The 24,003-nt window shown below is 41.9% G+C and overlaps 3 protein-coding genes across 7 annotated transcripts; 1 reads left to right on the top strand and 2 right to left on the bottom strand.

The window, feature by feature from the left end:
* Nucleotides 1–4,723: 4,723 nt before the first annotated feature.
* LOC129775302 (beta-mannosidase) lies at nucleotides 4,724–15,724 on the top strand. Of its 5 annotated transcripts, none has more exons than XM_055779884.1 (7): nucleotides 4,724–5,146; nucleotides 12,592–12,767; nucleotides 12,836–13,143; nucleotides 13,214–13,578; nucleotides 13,644–14,032; nucleotides 14,088–14,561; nucleotides 14,617–15,724. In XM_055779884.1, exons 2-7 carry the CDS (start codon nucleotides 12,632–12,634, stop codon nucleotides 15,684–15,686), a joined length of 2,742 nt encoding a protein of 913 aa, XP_055635859.1. In that variant the 5' UTR covers nucleotides 4,724–5,146; nucleotides 12,592–12,631; the 3' UTR covers nucleotides 15,687–15,724. The 5 variants fall into 5 exon arrangements, with proteins under 5 accessions (XP_055635859.1, XP_055635896.1, XP_055635887.1 ...); XM_055779921.1 differs by having other exon boundaries at nucleotides 4,729–4,856; XM_055779912.1 differs by having other exon boundaries at nucleotides 4,730–4,868.
* A 3,400-nt stretch (nucleotides 15,725–19,124) lies between these two features.
* On the bottom strand, nucleotides 19,125–22,332 carry LOC129761409 (uncharacterized protein K02A2.6-like). The gene has a single exon (XM_055759129.1). The coding sequence runs from the start codon at nucleotides 22,089–22,091 to the stop codon at nucleotides 19,125–19,127; it is 2,967 nt and encodes a 988-aa protein (XP_055615104.1). The 5' UTR covers nucleotides 22,092–22,332.
* Nucleotides 22,333–22,542: 210 nt separating this feature from the next.
* Nucleotides 22,543–23,621, bottom strand: LOC129761408 (uncharacterized). Its single transcript, XM_055759128.1, has 2 exons — nucleotides 22,686–23,621; nucleotides 22,543–22,599 (listed from the first exon to the last, which is right to left on the bottom strand). Exons 1-2 carry the CDS (start codon nucleotides 23,619–23,621, stop codon nucleotides 22,543–22,545), a joined length of 993 nt encoding a protein of 330 aa, XP_055615103.1.
* Between the last annotated feature and the right edge of the window lie 382 nt (nucleotides 23,622–24,003).

Genomic DNA, 24,003 nt, shown 5'->3' with positions numbered 1-24,003 from the left:
ATAGAGCTATAAAATAACATAAAACGTATTAATCGGTTGTGACCCCATTGGTGTAAGAATAAGAGCATACCATAACTGCATGTTCGAAACAAACATATTTTTCACATTTCATGCAGTTGTAGCGTGTTTTTCGCTACGTGTCTTTTATGGAAGAGATGAATGTAACGACCTTCTAGATAATTACCAGATGTTGAAGGTTCTGGAATATAAAGTTTACATATTACTAATATTCTTTGTCTCTGTTTTCTTGGTAAACTAAGAATTAATGCCTTTTTTTAGATTGGGCATATATTTTTTTTTTATCTGTATTATAGTGATTTTCAACTCATTTGACTGGTTCGTCACTTTTTACTTCCATTTCTGGAAGAATGTCGGGAGTGAGAATTGAACTCGTGACCTTTAGCGTGAGAGGCATGGACGTTACCACTACGCCAGATCGCCTCCACTTGGGCATAAAAAGATTATATAAAAGGATTTCTAGAAACTTCATATCCCCGAAACAGTAACTGTAAAAAATAACCATAGCCACCGATTAGTTTATAGATTACTGTTTGCAATTCTACCATAAGTGAAATTCTTTCAAAATTGTGTATATGTGTGACAATTGTATTTAGCGAATAATTATACGAAAGTCTAACATTTGTATTTTGCTTTTGCACGTATGAATCTAACGACGAATGTATCGACGAATAGTTAATATATGAGTCCGTTCAATCCGGGGACAAAAGAGACTAAAATCAAATAAGAATAGTCCGGTAATGGTCTTATGCATTATGTTCAATAAATATTGCATGCCACTAACATTAATTTATACATTTCATTCAACAATATTCTAGAATATGAAAAAAGTCACTTGTCCAAAAAAGTTACTCCTATACTCGCGTCGGTGTTTCAGACCGAAAGCGTTGAAACAGTAACACACGTCCCCTTCTTATCAACTCATGCGATACGCTAAACGATGACGAACGACGAATTACGAAGCTAGAGATAATCGCAAAGTCGTGGTGTTGATATTTTCTGAGAAATGAGCGAATTATTGATTTCTCGGTCTGACAGACCTATGCGCGAGTATAGAAGTGTTAAAGACCAAAGTCTTTGCGGTCGTATGTCTACTCTCAGTCACCAAATCTTTTTTATCGTTCCGGTCGTATGGTGGCTCTCAGACACCATTACAAATAATTGTACTAATCTTATACTTTATTCAACAATGAACCTGTTCACGAACAAAAACGATGCTTCTATGAATAATAGACAACGGTACTCAGTACGAATGAATGTTGTCACCCATGCTTGGGGAAAGATTTAATGGAAAACTCCATGTATTGCAGCACTGTGTATATGTGAAGAGCAAGGGTTGTTCTGTAGGTTCAAACGGATTGATGAAAGACTGTAGGCGCCAATCTAACTATTTTTACGATACGTTTAGTCAAGAGCCAAGACTGCATGTTGGGGACTGTTTCGAAAAATATCCAACCAAGGGTGAATTATAAAATATATTTTTCAAATGAAAACAGCATATTAACCCTTTTCGATCGTATTATATAGAAAGTTGTGTGTTCCTTTATCATAGTAATACTGCACTGTACTGCCGTTCTACGCATTGTTGTCCCATGTTCCAAAATCAGCAACTGAGAAAAAAGCAAGCTTTAAATATTTCGGTTTGGCAATACAATGGGTTTTATTATAAGCAGAGAACTAATACTTCATGAAATGTGAAAAGATCCACACATTTGAATCAATCAATCTTGGTTACAGACTTAAAGATTTATAGTGGGACAGTTATGCCTAGAATACCAATATGGGACAGTGGAACTTGATGTTGTTTTTTGAATTACTGGGAACAAGCAATAAGTTTTTTTATATTTTCCGAAAGATTATGCATAAAAACATCGTTTTATGAAGAAGGGAGTAATCTGCAAAACTTTGCAGAATATAAATCTCGTTGTTATTAGCCATTCGCTAACAAAGTGTACACGTGTTCTGTTCAACTTTTTCTTTAATTGTTTGAGAATTGGATTGTTCTTCCAAACCAGAAATGAGTACATTAGCCCTGTTGAAGGCGTGACATAAAATTTTTGTACTTGAACCTATATATTCGATATGAATTTTACAAAAAAAATACGGTGGGACAGTTATAGAATATCAACATGGGGCAATTGAGCTTGATGTTGTTTTTTTAAAAGCTGGGAACAAACTATAACTTTTTTAGTGTTGTGTTTCAATTTTCATGGTCCTAAATTCTCGCTTGTTGTGTGCTAGTGTTTTCTTTACCTTTCACCTCATGTCAATCCAAATCTGTTATTTAAAAAAAAAATATTGTTTTGCAAGACATTTCAGCTTTAGCATATGGTATAGAAAGTTTGGTATAGTATAGCAATAAAAAAAATTGCAGACAAAAGTAACACGTACTAATGTACGCTAGCAGGAATAAGCAATTTTTAGGTAGGAAATTCGGTTGATAGTAATTCAAAGAATATGATAAAATTTACTTATGAAGTTATATGGATCGTAGAAGAAACACTTACTTTCTGCTATTCTAAACCAAGCCACATTGATGGTCTCAGTGCATGAGGCTCCTCAATGAATTCCTTCCACTTTTCCTTAACCGGGATTCTATTTGAACTGCCTCCACAAATACCTCTAGCAATGTTTACATTCGCTTTCATTGGTTCAACGATTGGTGATTTGTCTGTCCACTCATTTTCAGCCACTGAGATATGCTCTGGAAGTAAGTTCTGCATTCTAAATTATATTATGATTAATATAAATAATGCTGGATTGAACACTTACCTTGTATAGACTATTCTGGCAGCACCGTAAAACAAGTACTGATCAAAACAAACGAACATGTGTGGAAAATTGCATATATTCAACCGTTTCTGAAATGTTTCCCAAAGAAAAATATCAAGGACGCAAACCAAAACAAAATAATTCTCTAAAGATATGCAACAAGCGAACCAAACAACTCGAAAAGTTCTGACACTTGCATCGATAGCTATCACTCGCTCGTTGCTATCGAATTGCTCGATTTCTATAATAGTAAAATAGAGCTAACGAGCAAAATTCTTATCGCCTCGATTTCTATAATAGGGCCCATTGTTCAGAAGATACATATTTAATGTTCACAAAACGTTAAATAAATCTTGTTTATCTTTCATAATCTCATAAATTATGGGCCCTATTTCAGAAGAAACGCAGACGAGCGCTCGTCTCATTTGTTTTCATATTTCAGAAGCCTAGCTCGACTAAAAACAGACGAGTAGTTCGTCTGGCTCGACGACCGTTTGGCCGTGCTCGCCGATGAACCAGTCGAGTCGTCTAGTTCGTTTGATGTGTTTTTTCACCTTGTGGATTTATAGCATCGGTTTTCCTCTGTTCCACCTTTATCTTCAAAAATTGTTTCACAGTTAAACTAGTATTGCGTAAGCAATGTTTGTTTTCAACTGCAACCATCAAATTCGAATTAGTAATTGCAAACTTTTACAGATTTTCAAATGAGCATTTTCCAAACAACACAATCAACTGTAAAGATTGAACTTCATTTCCAGGGATGCCAGGGTATTGTTTTGAACATATTTCACGGCACGAAAAGTGTCTTCACAATCACATTGAACGAAAAAAAAAACAAAATTCAATTTTGGTAAACCAATGATGTTCTTTGCTGATTTATATTTTAAAATAATGCGTTTCATTCGTTGTATCTATTGTTTCAAAGTTCATTGCAATGTGAACAAAACTTGAGTACTTTAATGTGCAACTGTTAGGGGAAATGCTAATGGAAATACACTAGAGGAAATCGTGGAATAGGTGAATAAACATTGGCCTCAATAACTCCATAATAACGAAATGTCTAAGTGATGAAACCATATGCTAGTAGAAAAAAATATCAATGACACGAAAAGATATATGAAACTTATTCCTCTTTAATATGATTTCGAGATTTTGGCACTCGTCTCGAGTCTCGATTGATCAATTCGAGAAATGGTTGTTGTTTTCCAAAATAAAAACATGTATTCACATCTGACATCATCGATCATACCGAGATAAACTGTCAGAATCTTTTCCAGTCTACCGAAAAAAAACATTTCAATGAAATTCGTTTACTGGAATAGGATATTTTGCTTGTCTCGACAGTGACTGAAGCCGAGACGAGACGAGACGAATTGCTCGTCTCGTTTTCTGGAATAGGGACCTATGTATCACTGCTCTTGCAAGTGACGATTATTTACGTCCACTTTTGTTATTTATGATTCATCCTCGTGGGAGGCAAATCCATAAACATGGTGAGATATGTTTTATGATTTGTTTGGCTTGCAACGTCCTGGCAAATATCTAGTGCAAGATAAAAAAAAGAACAAAACAGAATTAGTAGATGGCAAAAATGTCTCATACATTTTTAAATGTTATGAGTCACTTGGTAACGACAATCCAAGAAGTAATCATGTCTATCGTATTCCTACGTTCTACTTTTTTTTATTTTATCGATGTGCGAGCGAGTAAACAAACATAATGTTCTCGGGCTCCCCTACAATCGATGGTCATTGGAACGTGTTATCGCATTTCCTCACTTCTTTGCGTGAAAATAATTACGCAAATTTGTATGTGGAAGCTCTATAAGAATCACTTGTTGTTGTGAAAAGAGGAAAAGAATAAAAGAGCGAAAAAAACACAGAACGACAGACAACGAGTTACTATTGAGAAATGCTTTCACTGCAGCGACGACACTTCAGTTCGTGTTCGACGCTGTAACGATTCGGAAGACTTTTTGGATTCACTCGCAACAGCTGGCGGTATCGCAGACTCTCGTTCGAAAGTATCCAGTTATCAAAAACATGCAGTGAAAGTAGGATAAAGAGGAAAGTTTAAAGGTTAATCGAAAATTGGATGCTGTATTTGATGCGATCAAGCAATAATTGTGGTTCACATAATTCTTCGCGCTCAAAAGTCATATTAAAAAAGCAAAATAGCTGTTCCATTCGAACCTGACTACCGAAGCGAGCACTTGAACCGTGTTAGTTATTTGACGACTCAGCTAAACGGATTAGCTGGCACAAATCTCATAATTAAGGCTCATAATTGGAGCATTGTATATCACCAAAGATATAGCAAATTCATTGGAGCTGCTCTCATGCTTAACACCAAGACGGTATGATCTGGTAGAAAACGATTAAAATGATCACAAGAATAGCTAACTAGTCCGAGCCTTGCATTTATCGTATGTTTTATTGATTAAGTGTTTTTTGTTCATACTGACTAAGCGCATATTCAACTTCCTGGGATAGCGAAAATGATATGCGGTGGAGAACGAGATCGTCGTTATGAACTGATATCGAAATGACCGAAATATAAAAATGTATTGAAATGGAAACAGTCTGTACGTTGTGAGGGTAAAAAAACTAAAAAGTATCCTAAAAAACACCAGTGGTATAGTATCTGCAGCTAATCTTTAAAAAAAATATTTTGGATATGATAGAATTTTTACAATTGTATGGTTTTGTTAAACAATAAACGAGTGTGTTTTAGTACAACCGTTCATCGAAGATTCAGTCGGATCATCCATCATCTGCTCACGATGAGCAATGATTGATGCTGACGAGGAATGTTTGACTACCAGCATGAAGTCATTTCTGCACTAGTTTCAACAAAAAAATACACGATTTTACTACTCTCTTTGAAACTCACCATCTGTTGCATGTGAATTGTCAGTAAAAATTTTCGTCATGATTTTCGTCCAGACAGAGTTTAACGTTCCTGTTCATTTGACTACAGGTGTCCATTTATCTGTGAATTCCATAACACAAATTGTGTATATCATGAAAGCAGGTGATTTATTTCCTCGTGTAAAACCTCATTAGTAGTGTCATTGAAGAAAGGACTCATTCATGCCTACTCAGTATCGTGGTATGAATGGCACCACAATAGTTTGGAAGAAGCCTAAAAATGCCTAAAAATGACGCCGAATAAGCAAATACTGCATTGGTGTTCAAGGCAACAGGACAAAAAAAAACGAGCTGGAATCTGGAAATGGTGGATGGAATGCTTTTTTTCACAACAGCTTTATAAGTGAAGCGGGAGCGTGAACAGAAAGTGTTTCTGTTTTTGATTTTGGGAATTCAATTCATCAAATTGATATGTACGTTTATGGCCAAGTGAAATTTGACAATCAAAATTAAAAATAGATTATGAATGCTTGCAATGTGCTATTAGAGCATACTGCAAGTCGAAGTTTATATGTTTTATTTCGCTATCTATATATATATATATATATATATATATATATATATATAAATGGATTTCTGTCTGTCTGTCTGTCTGTCTGTCTGTCTGATTCTTATGGACTCGGAAACTACTGAACCGATCGACATGAAAATTGTTATGTAGGGGTTTTCATGAAGGGGAAGGTTTTCATGATAGTTTGAACCCCCTCCCCCCTCTCTAAGGGTCTGCCATACAAATGAAGCACAAATTTCTACATTACTCGAGAATTAATCAAGCAAATGAAACGAAATTTGGCATGTGGAGGTTTTAGGGTGCAATGAATGTTTCTATGGTGGTTAGACACTCCAGCTGTCAGTAGCTGTCATACAAATGAAACACAAATTTTTGCATTACTCGAGAATTGATCAAGCAAACGAAACCAAATCCGGCATAACACAAATTGTGTATATCATGAAATATCATGAAAAACTGGTTAGATACTCCTCCCCCCTGTCTTATGGGGGGCTCCCATACAAATGAAACATAAATTTCTGCATAACTCGAGAACTAATCAAGCAAATGAAACCAAATTTTACATATGGAGGTTTTAGGAAGCAATAAATGTTTCTATGGTGGTTTCTACTCCTCAGCCCCCTCTCTTAGGGTGGGCTGTCATACAAATGAAAAACAAATTTCTGCATAACTCGAAAACTAATCAAGCAAATGGAGCCAAATTTGGCATGTGAAGATTCTAGGAGGTACGAAACGTTTCAACGATGAATAGACACCCCTTATCCCTCTCTAAGGGGAGAAGAGGGGAGGGGTCTGTCTTTATTCTATCACATTTTCTGTATCAAACATTTATTCCATGTAACGGAGAAACATGTTTATGCAGGTGGTTGAAAAATCTTGAACGAGGATTGTGTTTGAAAATAATCTGATATTATGATGATGTGTTTTGGTAGAAGTACTAGGAATTTTATAGTGATAGGTAAATTCAACGGGGTCGATTAGAAGATCAATCAACGAACAGTTCTGTGATTGGACTCATGAACTTGCGCTTAGTAAGAAAACGTGAATGTTTGAAGGTATTGATAACAAAAAACAATTTTTGAGCGGGACGAAGTTTGCCGGGTCAGCTAGTTTATCATAAATCAACTAATCGTATCGCTTACGTTGACGCAGGACTTAACGCGATAACATGGATGGTTTTCAACAAATTGACGTTAAAATGACGTGTGGCTTTCACGATTAATGTTAGTAATTCTATAAGTCGCAACAGGGAGAACGTTTCAATTTTTCTTCGTTGTGGCTCAACAAAACAACCGATGATATCGTTACGATGTTGTTTTAGGAATAACTTTGTCGAATAAATTTCAGAAGATGATCTGTTCGTATAGTAAAGCCTCGCGCGAAAAAGGTCCTGTTATTTCTGAATCGTTGCCGGAAATGCAAAAAAAAAGACAAGTTCAACATTTTATAAATATTAACTTGTTAGTTCAGTAGTCTAGTAGGACTAGAACAAACAAATGTTCGCAGCTACCTCGATTAATTCTAGGTAACTTGAGGGCTTCCTATTCAAGAGACTTGTTGTTCTCTGCTTCTGGATCATGTGGTTCACGACTACTTGATGTCATCGTGGACAGTTGATGATTCAAAGACTTTTTTGAGCTCCATTGGGATTCTCTACCACAACTTCAACTAGAAATTCTCGTTGGATTGAAACATCCGAAAGAACAGGTGAGCAAGCAGTAGTCTATAGTCAGTAGTAGCTTAGATAAAGTCCGAACATGTCAACTAGAATGCTCAACTGCCTCGATGGTTCTGGTCGATTGCGTTCCATCCGCACGCGATCATATCAGTTTGCATCTTTCATGTTCAATTTCAAGCAACACGTTGCTTTCTACTCATAATAACCCACACAATAAGTTTATGAAAATCGTTGGAAATGATCCCCCATGCTAGGTCATGCGAGGTGCTGTCACCTCAGCTACATAAACGGAACAAGATTTCTACAGTATACGGAAGGCGCAAGAAATTTCATTGTAGACACTGAAGCCAGTGTATCCATTGTGATGAGTTCCATCACTCAAATGTGTATTCAATACCTTGGCGTAGACCTTGTCTCAAGACTGAAACGAACGGTTAATTGATCGGTGTTAAGTCAGAGGGGACCAAGTCGCAAAATTATAAATTTCTAGTTATGGATTTCATTAGGTTGAGCATTTTGTAAACCACACACCACATTTATCAGATTTGGAAAATCAAGCGTACAGCAAGAATAACGTATTTGAATTGTTTTGAATGACCAACGAAAACACCTTATAGCACTAAACTTCAAGTTCATTTTTCTTGAAATCATAAAAATGTCACATAGTCCGGTCTGACTTAACACCGACCAATTGTTTCATGCCCACTAGAGTGCCAATGAAAATGGCCATTTCGAATCTTCAAAGGGAACTAGATTAAAAATGATGATTCCCACGAAAACTATTACATGCAAAATATCAGCTCAATCGGACTTCATTTACTAGTGTCGCACAGCGGTCAAAGTTTGAGTTTTTTGAAAACCGATAAATCTCCGAAGGGGGGAGTAAAGGAAATTGGGGTTTTCGAGAAAAAAAAATGATGCCAAATGTCTTAAAATTGGACGAAACGTCAAGATACGTACGAAACGAAAAGTATAGTTTTGGGTGCCAATAAAAATAGTTATCTCGATTTTTCTTTTGGAACTGCTACAAAATGTTTTCGAAAACCCCGATTTCATTTACTCCCCCCGGTTTTCAAAAAAACTCAAACTTTGACCGCTGTGCGACACTAGTAAATGAAGTCCGATTGAGCTGATATTTTGCATAGAGTAGTTTTTTGTGGGAATCAACATTTTTAATTAAGTTCACTTTGAAAATTCGAGGGTCACTTCTTCCCATACATCCATTGGCACTCTAATGCCCATTAATGAACTGTTGATTCTGCTGCTTGTTCACGTTTGATGGTTGATCGCATGAACCAGCATGCTCCCGTTGCCGAGTGGTTGGCGTCACACATTATCATGGGGTTCGGATTCGAAAGGAGTCATCTCAAAGGAGTCAAACAGAATATAATCAGAACAAAATTGAACATCGTTTTTGTGGAAGCAACTTAACTGGCGTTAAACGCCGACAGAGGCCTAAAGAGAAACGTTTCGATAAGCCACCAAGTCCCGATGGATTGTTTCCACTATTCAAAAATGGTAGACACATGGAATCTACTCTTTCGAGTGCGAATACCTCGATGACCATTGTACCGAATATCACCGACATAAGCTAATCTCTCCATCTTGCGATGGTTAAAAATTCAGAGAACCTTCGATCTGATGAAACGTTCCTTATTTGCTTATTTGCAGGTTCGTGTTAAAATCATGTGTCGGCGCTTTTAACATATACATTCATCGTAGTGCAAGAAATCGAGCAAATACGAGCATTTTGGGCGAGGACTTGAACATGCATCAAACCACAGAGGTTTAGTGATGATTGAGCTAGCTAATAATCTTACCATCTTAAATGATTGAATTGGCAACAAAAATAACCAGTAAATGGCATATTTTTGAAGATACCTTCATCAGTGATCATCCACCTATTATTATCCTCATTAATAGATGCAAACCGTCGATCAGAAGCCGTAGCTGGTGGAAGTTCAACGAAGCTGACTAGGATGGATATCGGGACTATATAGATCGATCAGTGCGTGATTCCACACATGTCGATCTGGGTTCTCTATGTGGATGACATACTTTTGATTTCATCAGGCCAGTTAAGAGTGGTTTCCAGGAGAAGATTGCGAAGAGCAGTCAAGAGTGTATCGTTGTGGACGGATGAGGTAGTCTACAATCTCTAGAGAGAATTCAAGAACGTTTCTATCTTCATGGATGGGAAAGCCACTCCTGAAGAACGATGAACTCTTCAGAGTGTGGGTCGATAAAAATCTGAACTCCAAGCTTCGTACGAAACTGATCTAAATATTTCCAAAAGTTGGATCGTTGTAGCATCACACCTACAAGTAAATATGTGTAAATATGCCAAAATGTTGGGACCAACAGAGGCATTCGTGTTATCACAGGTGCTTTCTATACCAGTCCTATTAAAACCCTATTAACCGAAATAGTATTAGGCTGTCAAAAAAGTCTTGCGGTATTTTTTTGAATTTTCATTTGTTCATAAAATTAGTTACAATCATCTGTTTTAAGTCAAATATGCGCCGTTTTGTTCGATAACTTGTTCCCAACGAGATGCCAACTTCATAATACCCCTGTTATAGAAGCTCGCTTCCTTATTGGCAAAAAACTCGGAAAGCCAATTTTCACAGGCCTCTTTTGTGGCTAACTTCTGACTACCTAGCTCGTTCGCCATGGTCAAAAACAGGTGGTAGTCACTTGGTGCAAGGTCCGGAATAAACGGCGGATGCAAAAGAACCTCCCATCCGAGCTCCGGGAGCTTCTGGCGCGTCACCAAAGAAGTATGTGGCCTGGCGTTGTCCTGATAGAAGACAATGCGGACTCTGTTTATCAAAGATGGCCTCTTCTTCATGAGTGCTACCTTCAAGCGGTCCAGTTGTTGGCAGTACAGGTCCGAATTGAGCGTTTGGCCATAGGGAAGCACCTCATACTAGATTATTCCTTGACAATCCCACCAAACACACAGCAGAACCTTCCTGGCCGTTAATGAGGGCTTGGCCACCGTCTGAGCCGCTTCAGCGGGCTTCGACCACGACCGTTTGCGCTTCACGTTGTCGTAAGTGACCCACTTTTCATCGCCAGTCACCATCCGCTTCAGAAACGGGTCGATTTTGTTGCGATTCAGTAGCGATTCACATGCGTCGATACGGTCAAAGATGTTTTTTTTGCGTCAACGTGTCCGAATTGTGGCACCCATACATTGAGCTTCTTTGTGAATCCAAGCTTCTTCAAATGGTTAATAACGGTTTGATGACTTATCCGCAGCTCTTGGCCGATGCTACGGCTGCTACTATGCCGGTCTTTCTCGGCTAATTCAGCGATTTTGTCGCAATTTTCGACGACAGGCCTTCCGGAGCGTGGCGCATCTTCGACGACCTCTACACCAGAACGAAAACGTTGAAACCATCGTTGTGCGGTGGAAATGGAAACTGTATCGGGTCCATAAACTGCACAAATTTTATTGGCAGCTTGAGATGCATTTTTGCCTTTGTCATAGTAGTACTGTAAAATATGTCGGATTTTCTCTTTATTTTGCTCCATATTTGCGACACTATAACTCACGAACGACTTAACCAAACAAAACACTGTCAAGGACTATATTATAGCGCGCAAAAATACCTTTCCAACAAGCTATAGTATGACTCGATACAATGAATACAACTAGAACTACGCGCTTACGACACCTCGCGGAAATACCGCAGGACTTTTTTGACAGCCTAATATCTCAAACTTCCGTTTGAAATGGTATACCTGCAGAGGATGGTTCGTGCACTTATAAGGTGGTAAGAATGTCCATCTAAACAACTGTTAAGGGTAAGAAGGTAAGGGTAATTTTGAAAGCGAAAATTCTGTCTATGCTTATGGGTCCATCATCGATGACGCATCAACCATTGCAATACTCGACGACGGTGCTAAACAGGGGCTGATGAATTTATCTTTTCATGTGAGGAACTCTCTATTGAGATGGCATTAACCCTTTCTCTACGACAGTGTGCTACCGCTGAACGGAGAAATGCGCCGAAAAGTATGCATATCGCGCTGGTGTGATCGATGTGCAGTATCACCCTGATGTCGTCTAAAGACGACGCTCGTACACACTAGTCATCGCACGGATGTCGTCTATAGACGACGCTCGTAGAGAAAGGGTTAAAAAACCTAACGAATGCTATTAAACCTATTGTTCGAGTTCGGCAAATATTCTCTTAGATGTACTACATGGGCTGAAAAATCCCGGGATTTTTGATGAAAACAATCATTTTCTGGGCAAAGCAGTATTTATTCCTCAACATAGTTTTCTTCGAGGACAATACACTCGGTATAGCCAGTTTCCAACACGTCAGTAACCAATTATAATTGGGGGTGTATGTTTTTTCAGGCCAACTGGTAGTGGATTCGCTGCAAAAGACAGGCGCTCGGTTTACGACCACCATTTTTGAAAGTGTCGAGGAGATTTGGCCTTTGTTTTTCCATTTTTTAACTCTCATGAACCACACAGACCTTAAGACCTGAACCACATGAACTTAAGTCTAAATGAATTATAACAACATAAATTATAAACTCAAGTCTGATTAGTGAAAACAATAATAAGAAGTGTTGTTGGATATCACTACTTTCATTCAAATTGAAGCTCAATTACCTGAACAAAATGATTAATATACAACTAAACCAATGACATTCTACAGATGATATAATATAAGATAACCAACCAAAAACAAACGAACCATGTTAGACACACTCAAGTTCTTGTTCTTCGTGGTTCTACTGCTGATAACAATCATTCTGAACCAAAATGTTACGTCAAAGAAATCCGGCGAACGGAATTTGAGTCAATTTTGGCGAATCGAAAACGCTAATGGAAGTAAGTTCAACACCAATGCGCCGAGCTTATCGTCTTAACAACTCAACTGTTTCTGTCTCTGTCTGAAGCACTTAAAATGGAAAACCAATCGCTTCCATCGGGTGTGTACTCGGGTTTGGAGCAAGCACTCATCATCGAGTCGGTTCTCGACTTCAAAAATGACTTGACCACTAAATGGATAGCCCAAGACAACTGGATATACACGATGGATCTTCCTTGCAACATAGACGAACTCAGTAACTTCACGAACGTTATACTGACCTTGCACGGAGTTGATACCTTCTCAAAAGTGTATTTGGATGACAAATTGCTCGGTGAGACGAACAACATGTTCGTTCGGTATCGGTTCGATCTTAAACGGCAGTTGTGGAATGAGGTAGGTAAGAGTCGTTGCGAAAAAATCGTAAATGGAAACGTATTAAATAATCCTATATCCATAACTGTAGTACAAAACCCCCTCCAAGCTTCGCATTGTTATTCGATCCCCGGTAACGGAAGCTTTGCTGCTATCCAAAAATTATCAACAATTGAAAATCGTGCCGGAGTGTCCACCTAATGTGTACAACGGAGAGTGTCACGTGAATTTGATAAGAAAAATGCAGGCGAGTTTTTCTTGGGATTGGGGCCTGGCCGCGCCTTCAATGGGGATATGGAAGCCTGTTCGATTGGAGTTCTACGATTCCGTCAAAATCCGAGACATTACGTTTGCATTGAGCGATGAGCAAACCCACTGGAAGGTTCGGATCGGCGTGTATTTGGAAACGGGCATGAAAAGCCGACCAGTGAAAGGGACACTGACCTTAAACATATTGTAAGTTTTTCGTTCTTTCAAGATTCCACATTGAAATGTTTATGTATGTGATTCTGGTCTTGCAGAGGTCTGAAATTTGAAGAAGGTGAAGGAGTACTTTCTGTCAAGAACCATAGCAATCAATCTGGTGAGCTATTCGTGGAGAACGTACTGACGGTGAGCAAGGATTCCGTCCAACTGTGGTGGCCCAATGGATACGGTCGACAAGCATTGTACAGTTTGTATGTGAAGTGGGAGGATAATTTGGTTAATAGCGTTCAGCTCAAAGATCGCGAATCGATGATAGCTGAGAAAGTAGTTCGTATAGGCTTTCGCAATATCGAGCTCATCCAGGAACGAGCTCACGATGGATTGATGTTCTACTTCAAAGTCAATGGTATTTCTATGTTCATGAAAGGTTCAAATTGGATTCCATCGTCAATCCTGCCGGAGAGTTCATACGATGAAAATTATGGTAAGTAATGCTGCAATCACGACCTTCTCATTGTTAATTTCTCTGTTCGTCACAGTCAAGTTTCTACTTTACGCCACCCGGGATGCGAATATGAATATGCTTCGAGTTTGGGGCGGGGGAGTATACGAGAGTGACTACTTTTATCGATTGGCAGATGAGTTAGGGATCCTTATCTGGCACGACTTGATGTTTGCATGCTCAATGTATCCATCGAATGATGAGTTTCTAGAAAATGTTGCCCTGGAGGTTGATCAGAATCTGCGGCGGATCCAGCACCATCCAAGCATTGCTCTGTGGGCAGCCAATAACGAAAACGAAGTGGCCTTGCGTCAAAATTGGTATGGAACAGCGACGAACGAGGAAGCTTACAAGAAGGACTACAAGAGGCTGTATGTTGACGTCATTGAACCGCAAATTTTCAAGGTTGACAAATGGCGGACAGTTCTCATATCTTCGCCTTCAAACGGCGAAGAATCAGTTAGGGAAGACTACATTGCGATTAATCCCCAAGATCCACGCTTTGGAGATGGTAACTGCTCTATTACTCCACGATTCAGTTGATTTACACTTTTTTCTTTTTTCAGTGCATTACTACAACTACATAATGGATGGCTGGAACCCCATCATCTACAGCGGGGGTCGATTCATTTCCGAATATGGCTACCAATCGTTCCCAGCACTCACAAGTTGGCCAGTTCGCGATCTTCGACCTGATGAGCTGGGAGATTTGATCAACCATCGACAGCATAGTCCTCTTGGGAACGAGCCTATTTTGACTATGATTGAGAAAAATTTACCCATGCCATTGACCAATTCAACAGATTATTGGCGCGATATCATATACCTTAGCCAAGTTTCCCAAGCGATGATCGTGAAGACGGAAACCGAGGTATACAGATCGAAGCGGATCGAGCAAGGTACAATGGGAGCCCTCTATTGGCAGCTGAATGACGTTTGGATCGCTCCCTCTTGGTCTAGCATAGAATACGGTGGCAAGTACAAAATTCTGCACTACTGGATAAAGGACATATTCGCGCAATATCATGTGATATCTTATGTCAATGCACTGAAAAAGCTCGACTTATTCGCAATACGGGACACAATAGGCACGGATGAAAGATGGACAATTACTGTCAACATTCATCGTTGGAACGATTTTATGCCAGTGGACACGATCAAATACCATTCCATCAATGTTCCAGAAAACACCGTTGTGAAAGTTGATTCCTACGACGTTTATGGCCACCTGAGGAAAAGGAACCTTAATCCAAAGGACCATCTTTTACTCATCGACCTCTACCGCGAAGGCAAGAAAGTTGCAGAGAATTTTGTATTTCTCGATAAAATTAAAAATGCCCCGCTTGCATCTGACCCTACCGTAACTGTTAACATTGCTGCTTCAAGCTGCAATACTGCAACTAACATTATTCACGTTAGTATAGAAACCATCGTGAGTTCACCTGCTATATTCCTATATTTGGATTTAACGCCAGAAAATAGTGCACTGAAGCAGTGTCAGTTTTCGACGAATGGCTACCTGCAATTTACTCCAATTCAGATGGTTCACTTACGATGTGTGGATGCAGGATGCAAGTCGAAGCTTCAAAGTAGTGATATCAGTGTATTGACCGTAAATCAATTGTTGTTGAAATAATTTAAATGATGGCTGTAATATACATATGTACACACATACTGGAAATTATTTATTTCATCTTGACTCAGGCTCTGCCTTTTTGACGTAGAACTACGTCTTTCATTAAGGGTGCCAAATCAGAAAACAGGTCACATTTTTATGAAATAAAGTTAACGTTAATAACTATTTTTGCCACGAACGGATTTTGGCGATTCACATACCAAACGAATCGGAAATTCCCTAAGATTTGTTTGTTACGCTATATACGAGGGTCGTTCAAAAAATAAGTTTCACCGTACTATTGTGAAGTTTTGGACCGATTACGAACAAAAGGTCAGGTTTATTGACGAAAGGAGTGTTCCTCATCCACGATAATGCGCGTTCCACGATAATGTTCCTCATCCCCATTCTGCTCGCGTAACTCAAGAGCAATTGAAAAAAATCAAATGGACTGTGTTCGAGCATCCTTCTTACTCCCCAGACCTCGTACCTAGCGACTATCACTTATTCCCGGTGATGAAACAGGCGTTCGGCGGTCAACGATTCGATAACACTGAAGAAATTCGTGACGCAGTTACATCGTACTTCAAAAAGTTGGACGCTACGCATTTCGTGCTCGGAATAGAAAAACTCGTGCCACGCTGTGAAAAATGCCTCTAGCGTTACGGCGATTATGTAGAAAAATAGAAAATAAAACGTAGATTACGAAAATCACCTTGTTTTTTGTCCTAACTTTATTTTTCCGCGATTTCTGAGGCACTGAAACTTATTTTTTGAACGACCCTCGTATGTTACCAACACCAGATTGTTGTGGAAACAGTGAATTTTAATCGCTGTTTCCACAACCGATTGGCGTTCATCCATCAGTGTATGCGAGAATCTGTTTCCGAATATTTTCTGCAACATGGCAACGTTAAGTGAAGTATGAGCATCAGGGAGAAGAGTTCTACTCATTTCCGACTTTGTAGCATGCATCGAGTAGACTAACGCAGTTGAGAACCCGATTGTAACAATTATGGATTTAGAAGAGTGCAGCTATTCACCAAATCCGACATTTACCCTTCGATCAACACTCAGCTTCAGTTCATCCGAAAGAGAAATTGAGCAAGTGAGGTAAGTGAACATCGTCAGGATGCTTTGTCCCTTGATTCCTGGAGATAAAAGACACTATTGGGAAATCCATGTAATCAACAATTTAAATATTTAGTTACAATCGTGATTAGTTTAAATATTTAGTTACAATCGTTATGTGAGAACAATATCTTTTTTCTTTTAAGATGAGTTTGATTTTATGAACTTAAATATTTGACGAGACTTTTGAACAGAGCTTCTAAGTACATGATTTGTAGTTCTGAAACAAAATTGCTGTTATATATGTAGCACTGCATGGGGATCGACTGTTTTTGATAAAAATATTTAGCATGACGAGCTTTTCTGAAAAGTGTTTTTTACAAGAAAGAAGGTATGTGACTCTCATTGTGCTAAACGTCCATTACGGAAGATGTTGTTATGTGAAATTTTCTGTCCATGCTCGTTCATTCTATGCCATCAGAACGGATCAAAAATCACATCACGTTCAAATTACGTCACATCACAAGGGAAATGGCGCTTGCGCCAGATCACAGTGGAAATGGCGCTTACGCCTTTCCGTTTTCAAACTTTTAAGGGGTCATTTTTTCACATTACTGTAAAACTTCGCAGTCGTTTGAAAGAATTTGGCATTCTTCATCGATCTATAGCATAAAAAGTAAAATGTCTATTTTGGCTCTTGCGTCACTTTCCGAGATCACGGCAGTGCACTTGTCAGTCCGGTGCACGTTCTAGTAATTGACACTAATATATGTGCGGCGTTGCGTGATTTCGATGCCAATAGCAACGGCGACGAATCAGTGAAAAAATAGAACACTTTGCAATCTATGCAGAAACCATTTTTTATTATTGTCCCGTTTAACGCTTTATCCGTTTCACTGTACGAACACGCGATTCGAATAGCACTAGAGCGGAAAAGAAAACACTAGTTTGGATTTGTAGCCAACGGTATTATATATAGCGGAGGCGGAATAAACTACATCCGAGTACACCAACAGATCGGTGAGAAATGCAAAGACGTTCAACCCTATTTTGTATTTCGATCGATTCGAAATATTTCGAATGATTTGATAAAACTCCATTCTGTATCCCGTTCGAGTTGTTTTTGCCAAGGCGGTATAATAAGGTGGAGCGTTATGTCAGAATTGCTGTTCAGTCATTACTCGAGTTCGAATTGACAGCGGCCAATCGTGAAGCGTTTTCTGAGGAAGAGGACAACAAAAGAATCTTTCATCAACTTGTGAACGGTATTCGCTCATAAAAGTTCTGCTTGAATAGCTCAAATTAAGATCATTAGATAATTTGTCTATTTGATGACTCGTATCGAGGTGAAGATTATTTTTCGATTTATTATGCTTATCGTTATTCTTTTAGCTACTACTATTATTGGATTTGCAGGAGGACGATGATGACCTAACCCAGCCGATTTGTTGTTCGGCTATCAGTTGGGATTAACAACATGACTTATCCAGGCGATTAAATCACCATCATCTCCCATGGTACCATCGTTGGAGCTACTGTTGCTGTCGCTGCCTGCACCGCCATCCATCATTGCTGAGTTCAGCAGCGGAAACTATTTGGTAGTAATATTACTACCGCTGCCAGCTGCTACTGTTGTAATCATTAGGCTGTCTCTGAGTCTATGGCTATACGATAAAAAAGACTCGGTCTATTGCTGTTGTTTTCACAACAAATCTCATACGCAGTGAAGTGAAAAGCCGCTTAGTGCTACGCAATGTTCAGGAAATCAACATAAATATTAATGGCTAAACAAGGTTGGCCGATTCAATTTTGAATCATGGAAGCTGAAGTTGAATTTTTGGAAGTGAATATGTGTTTGTTTATTTGAAAAATAGCAATTGATTGAGGTGACTTTCAATGAGAGCGATACCCAATGCATTGGTCAGGATTTGGTCACCTCTGTTTCCAGGTACAAACATAAATAAACGCAAAACAATATTATATTAGCTTAAATATGGATCCCATATGTTGATCAGTTGAATGAAGACCACCACCGATCACGCCCCTCAGATTGTGTTTATTCATGATTTTTGTACCCTGGACTTGCACTGGGACAATATCACGACAGGGTTAATGAAACGCGCACGGTACAATAAATAAAAACAAACTTTATTCACGACATGACTAAACGATACATTTCACTATGGACGATAAACAATGACTCTGTCCACAACAATAACAATGTAAACAACAACAAGTGACAACCACATTAAAAACACATATATGCGCATCTCCAGCATCGCTCAGTGACAGTCATGCTGTCGCACGCGAGCCCTGCGGTCTGAGCTGCGTCGGATGAATAACGTATCCGAGCGCGGCAAAATAGGGTTGTCCACAACATCTCCCCTCTTAATAGAGGTGGTACGGATCAAACCTTACTGGCGGTCTTCGTAGTCGTGAAGAGCGCCTAGGGATGTCTACAGCTAGTTCTACTTCGACAGCGGACTCGAACTCTGTCGATGTTGGCGTTGTTGTTGTTGATGATGACGATGCTGATGACGGGACGAACGCCGAGACCTCATGACGTGGCGTAGACGTTGCAAGAGTCGGCCCGGAACCTACCATGGTTCTCTCAGCACTGGAGACAGGCTCTGGTGAAGATGGACCTGGTGATTGGCTTTGGAGATCCCAGGCATCCAGCAAAATGTCCAGCGGCAGCGAATGTTGGTTTAAGGTGGCATGTACAGTGGGTTGCTTCGGTATCGCGCCAGCAGCAAGGCGACTCCGAAGTTGGTTGATATGCGAGCGTAGCATTCGGCGATCTTCGACCCACACGTTGTACATAACGTCTCCGATCTTCTCGACGACGACACCAGGAGCCCACTTCCAACCGGTACGACCATGTAGTTTGGCGTACACGGTCTCGTTTCGGTTGAAGGACCTCGGTTGCTTGCGGTCATCGTCGGTTGGTACTGGGACACGTACCGGTGGTGGACGCAGAAGCTCGAGACACGTTCGGATTTTGCGACCAAACATGATCTCAGATGGCGACTTCTGATCCGGCAGAGCACGACTGGGCGTGCTTCGGTACGTCAGTAAGAAGACATCCAGTGCTTCTTCAATGGATCCTCTCCCCTCTCGAATTTTCTTGACGGCTCGCTTGAAGGTATCCACAAATCGTTCCGCCTGGCTATTTGATTGTGGATGAAACGGTGCTGTCGTAAGGTGCTCGATGCCATTGGAAGCGCAGAAATCGGCGAATTCGGCGCTGGTAAACTGGGTACCGTTGTCACTGACCAAGGTTACGGGCATACCCAGCCGCGCGAACAACCCACGCAAGATGCTGATGGTCGCAGCAGAGGTGATGCGGGTCGTTCGGATGAACTCGGGCCACTTAGAGAACGAATCGATAGCGAGCAGGTAGTAGTCGCCTTCGATTGGACCGGCGAAGTCGACGTGGACGCGTTGCCACGGAGCGGTCGATTTGGGCCACGGCACCGGTGGAGAGTGAGGAGGTGATCGAGCTACAGACGCACACTGCTGGCATGCCTTGACGAAGCTGACGATGTCGGCATCCAACGTAGGCCAGTACACGTAGCTCCTAGCGATGGCTTTCATTCGCTGCATGCCCGGATGGCCACGGTGCAGCTGTTCGAGGCACCGTTTCCGATGCAGCGACGGAATGACGAGTCGTTCGGCAAACAAAATACACCCATCCACCACAGAGAGCGATTCCTGCCTTGATTGGAACCGGCGAAGTTCTGACCCATCGAGTGTTGACTGGGGCCAGCCGTTCTGAACGTAGCGGTGGACTTGACGGAGCAGCGGATCTGCTTGGGTGCTTTGCGCAACGACTCTGAAATTGAGAGGCAACACTTTAACCGTATTGATTACTACTGACCTAATATCCTCTTCCAGATTGAGACTCGCGATGACGTAGTCCTCTTCAGGCTTGATGTGCTGGTCGATCAACCGGGAGAGCAGGTCTGCGTTGCCGAACTTCTCAGTGGACACGTACTCGATCTCAAAGTCGTAGAGCAGCAAGTTGAGGGCGAAGCGTTGCAGGCGGTTCGCAGTGTACACTGGAATTCCCTTCTTAGAGCCGAAGATACGAAGCAGCGGGCGATGATCGGTTTGCAAACGGAAGTGCCGTCCGAAGAGCATTTTGTGGAACTTCGTGACGGCGAAGATGATGGCCAGACCTTCGCGATCGGGCTGACTGTAGCCCTGTTCTGCCTTCGTGAGCGCCCTGGATGCATGTTGGACCACCTTGATGGTTCCATCTGGGAACCTATGGCTAATGGTAGCCCCAAGTCCAACGGATGAAGCGTCAGCAGAAACGATGATTTCCCGCTTCGGATCGTAGTGTGTGAGGAGAAGATCCGACGAGAGAATCTGCTTGAACCGGTCGAACGCTTTCTGGCACTCCGGACTCCAGCTGAACTTCGTCTCCACCTTGAGGAGATTGTCGAGCGGGTAGCGTAGCATGCGCATGTTGGGGACGAACTTGCCGTAGTAGTTGATGGCCCCCAAAAACGATCGCACACCGGATACATCGGCTGGAGGCGGCAGCTTGGTGATCGCCTCGATTTTCGCCGGATCTGGTCGCAACCCGCGACTGTCGACGATGTGCCCCAAGTATCGGATTTGCTGCTTGCGAAACGAACACTTGTCAACACGAATCGTGAATCCGAAATCTTGGATTCGCTTCAGGACACCCCGTAGATTGAGGTCGTGCTCCTCTTCAGTTTCTCCGCCGACGATGACGTCATCGAGGTAGCCAGAAGTGCCCTTCAGTCCGGCTAACATTGTGTCGATGAGCTGCTGAAATGCGCCAGGCGCGATCTTCAAACCCGGCGGCAGGCGGTTGTAGAGGTAGAGACCACGATGCGTATTGATCGTCAGCAAACTACGGTACTGCTCGTCAACTTCCACCTGTAAGAAGGCGTCGGACAAATCTATCTGGCTGAAGATTTTACACTTAGCCAGCTTGGCGAAGATGTCATCCGGAAGTGGAAGTGGATACTGCTGTGATTGGAGAGCTGCATTCAGACCCGTTGAGTAGTCTCCGCAAATCCTGATGGAGCCATTGGACTTGCGGACTACGACGATCGGAGCGGCCCACTCCGAATAATCGACCGGGGTGATGATGTCCAATTTCTCTAACCGGTCGAGCTCGCGATCAACGGTATCATACATAGCGTAAGCTACCGGACGCTTCGGACAGAAGACGGGTCGAACGTTTTCTTTCAACTCCAACTTCACTTTTGTTCTGGTGCACAAGCCGAGCTTCTCGCTGAAGACCTCTGGAAAAGACGACTTGAGTGCACCTGTCGACACTGGCGTTCCAGACACGTGGCAGCAGAAGGTGTCCATAGGGACGGCCCAAAGGTTGAAACTGTCGACCAAATCGGATCCGAGTAACTGCAGCTGCTTCTCGGTTACACGGATGAGCTCACGTCGTGTACTGCTTCCGATGGTGACGTCGCACTCGAACTCCCCATCGAGCGATAGTATGCTGCCAGATGCCGTCTTCGCCTTCACCGTTGCTGACGATAACGCAGGACTGCCAATGCTCCGCCAAATATCCCTGCAAATGACGGTGATGTCTGAGGCGGTGTCGAGTTGCAGGCGAATTTTTGTTCCAGAAAAGCCCACGGAGACATATCTGCGTCGTTGCTGCACACTGCACACATCGACGACCACCACCTTGGCGGACACTGGTTGCTTTCTGCGCCTCCTTCCAGTTTTTCGGGGTTTGGCACTGGCACAGTACCCCTCACGATGCCCGAATTGGCCACATTCGGAACACTTGTGGCTCTTGTATCTACAGTCCCGAACGTAGTGGAATCCACCGCAAAACCAACATGGCGAATTTGGTTTCCTGTCGGTGTCACTGGAAGGATGTTTCGGTGACTCACGGTCACGCTTTTCGTACCGCTTCCCACCAAATTTTCTTATCGCTTGTACTTGGTCGTACGTGGACGGAGATTCGATCATGGCGCTGTCGTGCTTCAGGTTGTACAGTCGCTGACACTCCTCCGAAAGCTGCTCCAACGTCACGTCATTTCTCTCTTCTATTTTCGTGAGGAGGCGGGTACGAATCTCGACGTCGTTCTCCGATTTCAAACCACACACGTAGACCAAGCACTTGAATTGCTCCTCCGAGAGCTTACCCAGCTCAAACTCCACGCAAGCTTTGTTCACGCGGCAAGCGAATGCCACATGGTCCTCTGCCGGGTTTTTGGCTATCTGCAGGCATCGGTAGCGACGGCTGATCACCGATTCTTTAGCTCCGAACAGGCTCTTGAGCTTAGCCACTGTTTCTAAAAAGCTAAAATTTTTAGGGAGTTTCGGTAAAATATAGCTCACGTACCGTTCGTGCTCCGATGCACCCAGCTTTCGCAAAAGAAGTCGAACCTTTGCTTCACCATCCAATCTAGCAGCGTCTTTTTCGAAGAGATCGTCGTACCTCGAGTACCAAGCCGCAAACGTCACGTTGGAGTCGGCCTCGAATCGGAATTCCTTGATGTTGCCGGCCAAAGAGTCAAGGATCTGTTCCGGATTCGGTGGTACCTGCACGTTGATTGACGATGCGATCGTACGGAGAAAGCGTTCATGCTTCTCATCACTTTGCTGCTGCTGTTGAATCAGCTGGGTCATCATCTCTCGGTGCTGCTGTTGCATCATTTGCAAAATTTGCACGAACACATCGCTACCGACCTGTGCTTGCGGTTGGTGGGGCGGGAAAGGCGCGTACTGCTGTTGCTGGGCGGCAGAGACGGGAATAAACTGCTGCTGATAGTGGACCGCCGGCACGGGGATAATCGGCTGGTTTTGTTGCCGTTGATTGTTTATCACACCCGTGGGGTCAACACTATTCTGCCCGTCGTCGTTGCTCGCCATCGCACTTTCACTCCACTTTCTTTTCTTACGCGCGGGGGGCGAAATGTTCAGTGTGTTTTTCCGACGGTGAAAAACAACACACACTCGCGATTACTCGTCGCCACTTTTGTACCGCGGGACCCTGGACTTGCACTGGGACAATATCACGACAGGGTTAATGAAACGCGCACGGTACAATAAATAAAAACAAACTTTATTCACGACATGACTAAACGATACATTTCACTATGGACGATAAACAATGACTCTGTCCACAACAATAACAATGTAAACAACAACAAGTGACAACCACATTAAAAACACATATATGCGCATCTCCAGCATCGCTCAGTGACAGTCATGCTGTCGCACGCGAGCCCTGCGGTCTGAGCTGCGTCGGATG

Source organism: Toxorhynchites rutilus, chromosome 1, assembly GCF_029784135.1.
Source record: "Toxorhynchites rutilus septentrionalis strain SRP chromosome 1, ASM2978413v1, whole genome shotgun sequence".
Classification (NCBI taxonomy): Eukaryota; Metazoa; Arthropoda; class Insecta; order Diptera; family Culicidae; genus Toxorhynchites; species Toxorhynchites rutilus.
This window is presented reverse-complemented; position numbering and strand designations above follow the sequence as displayed.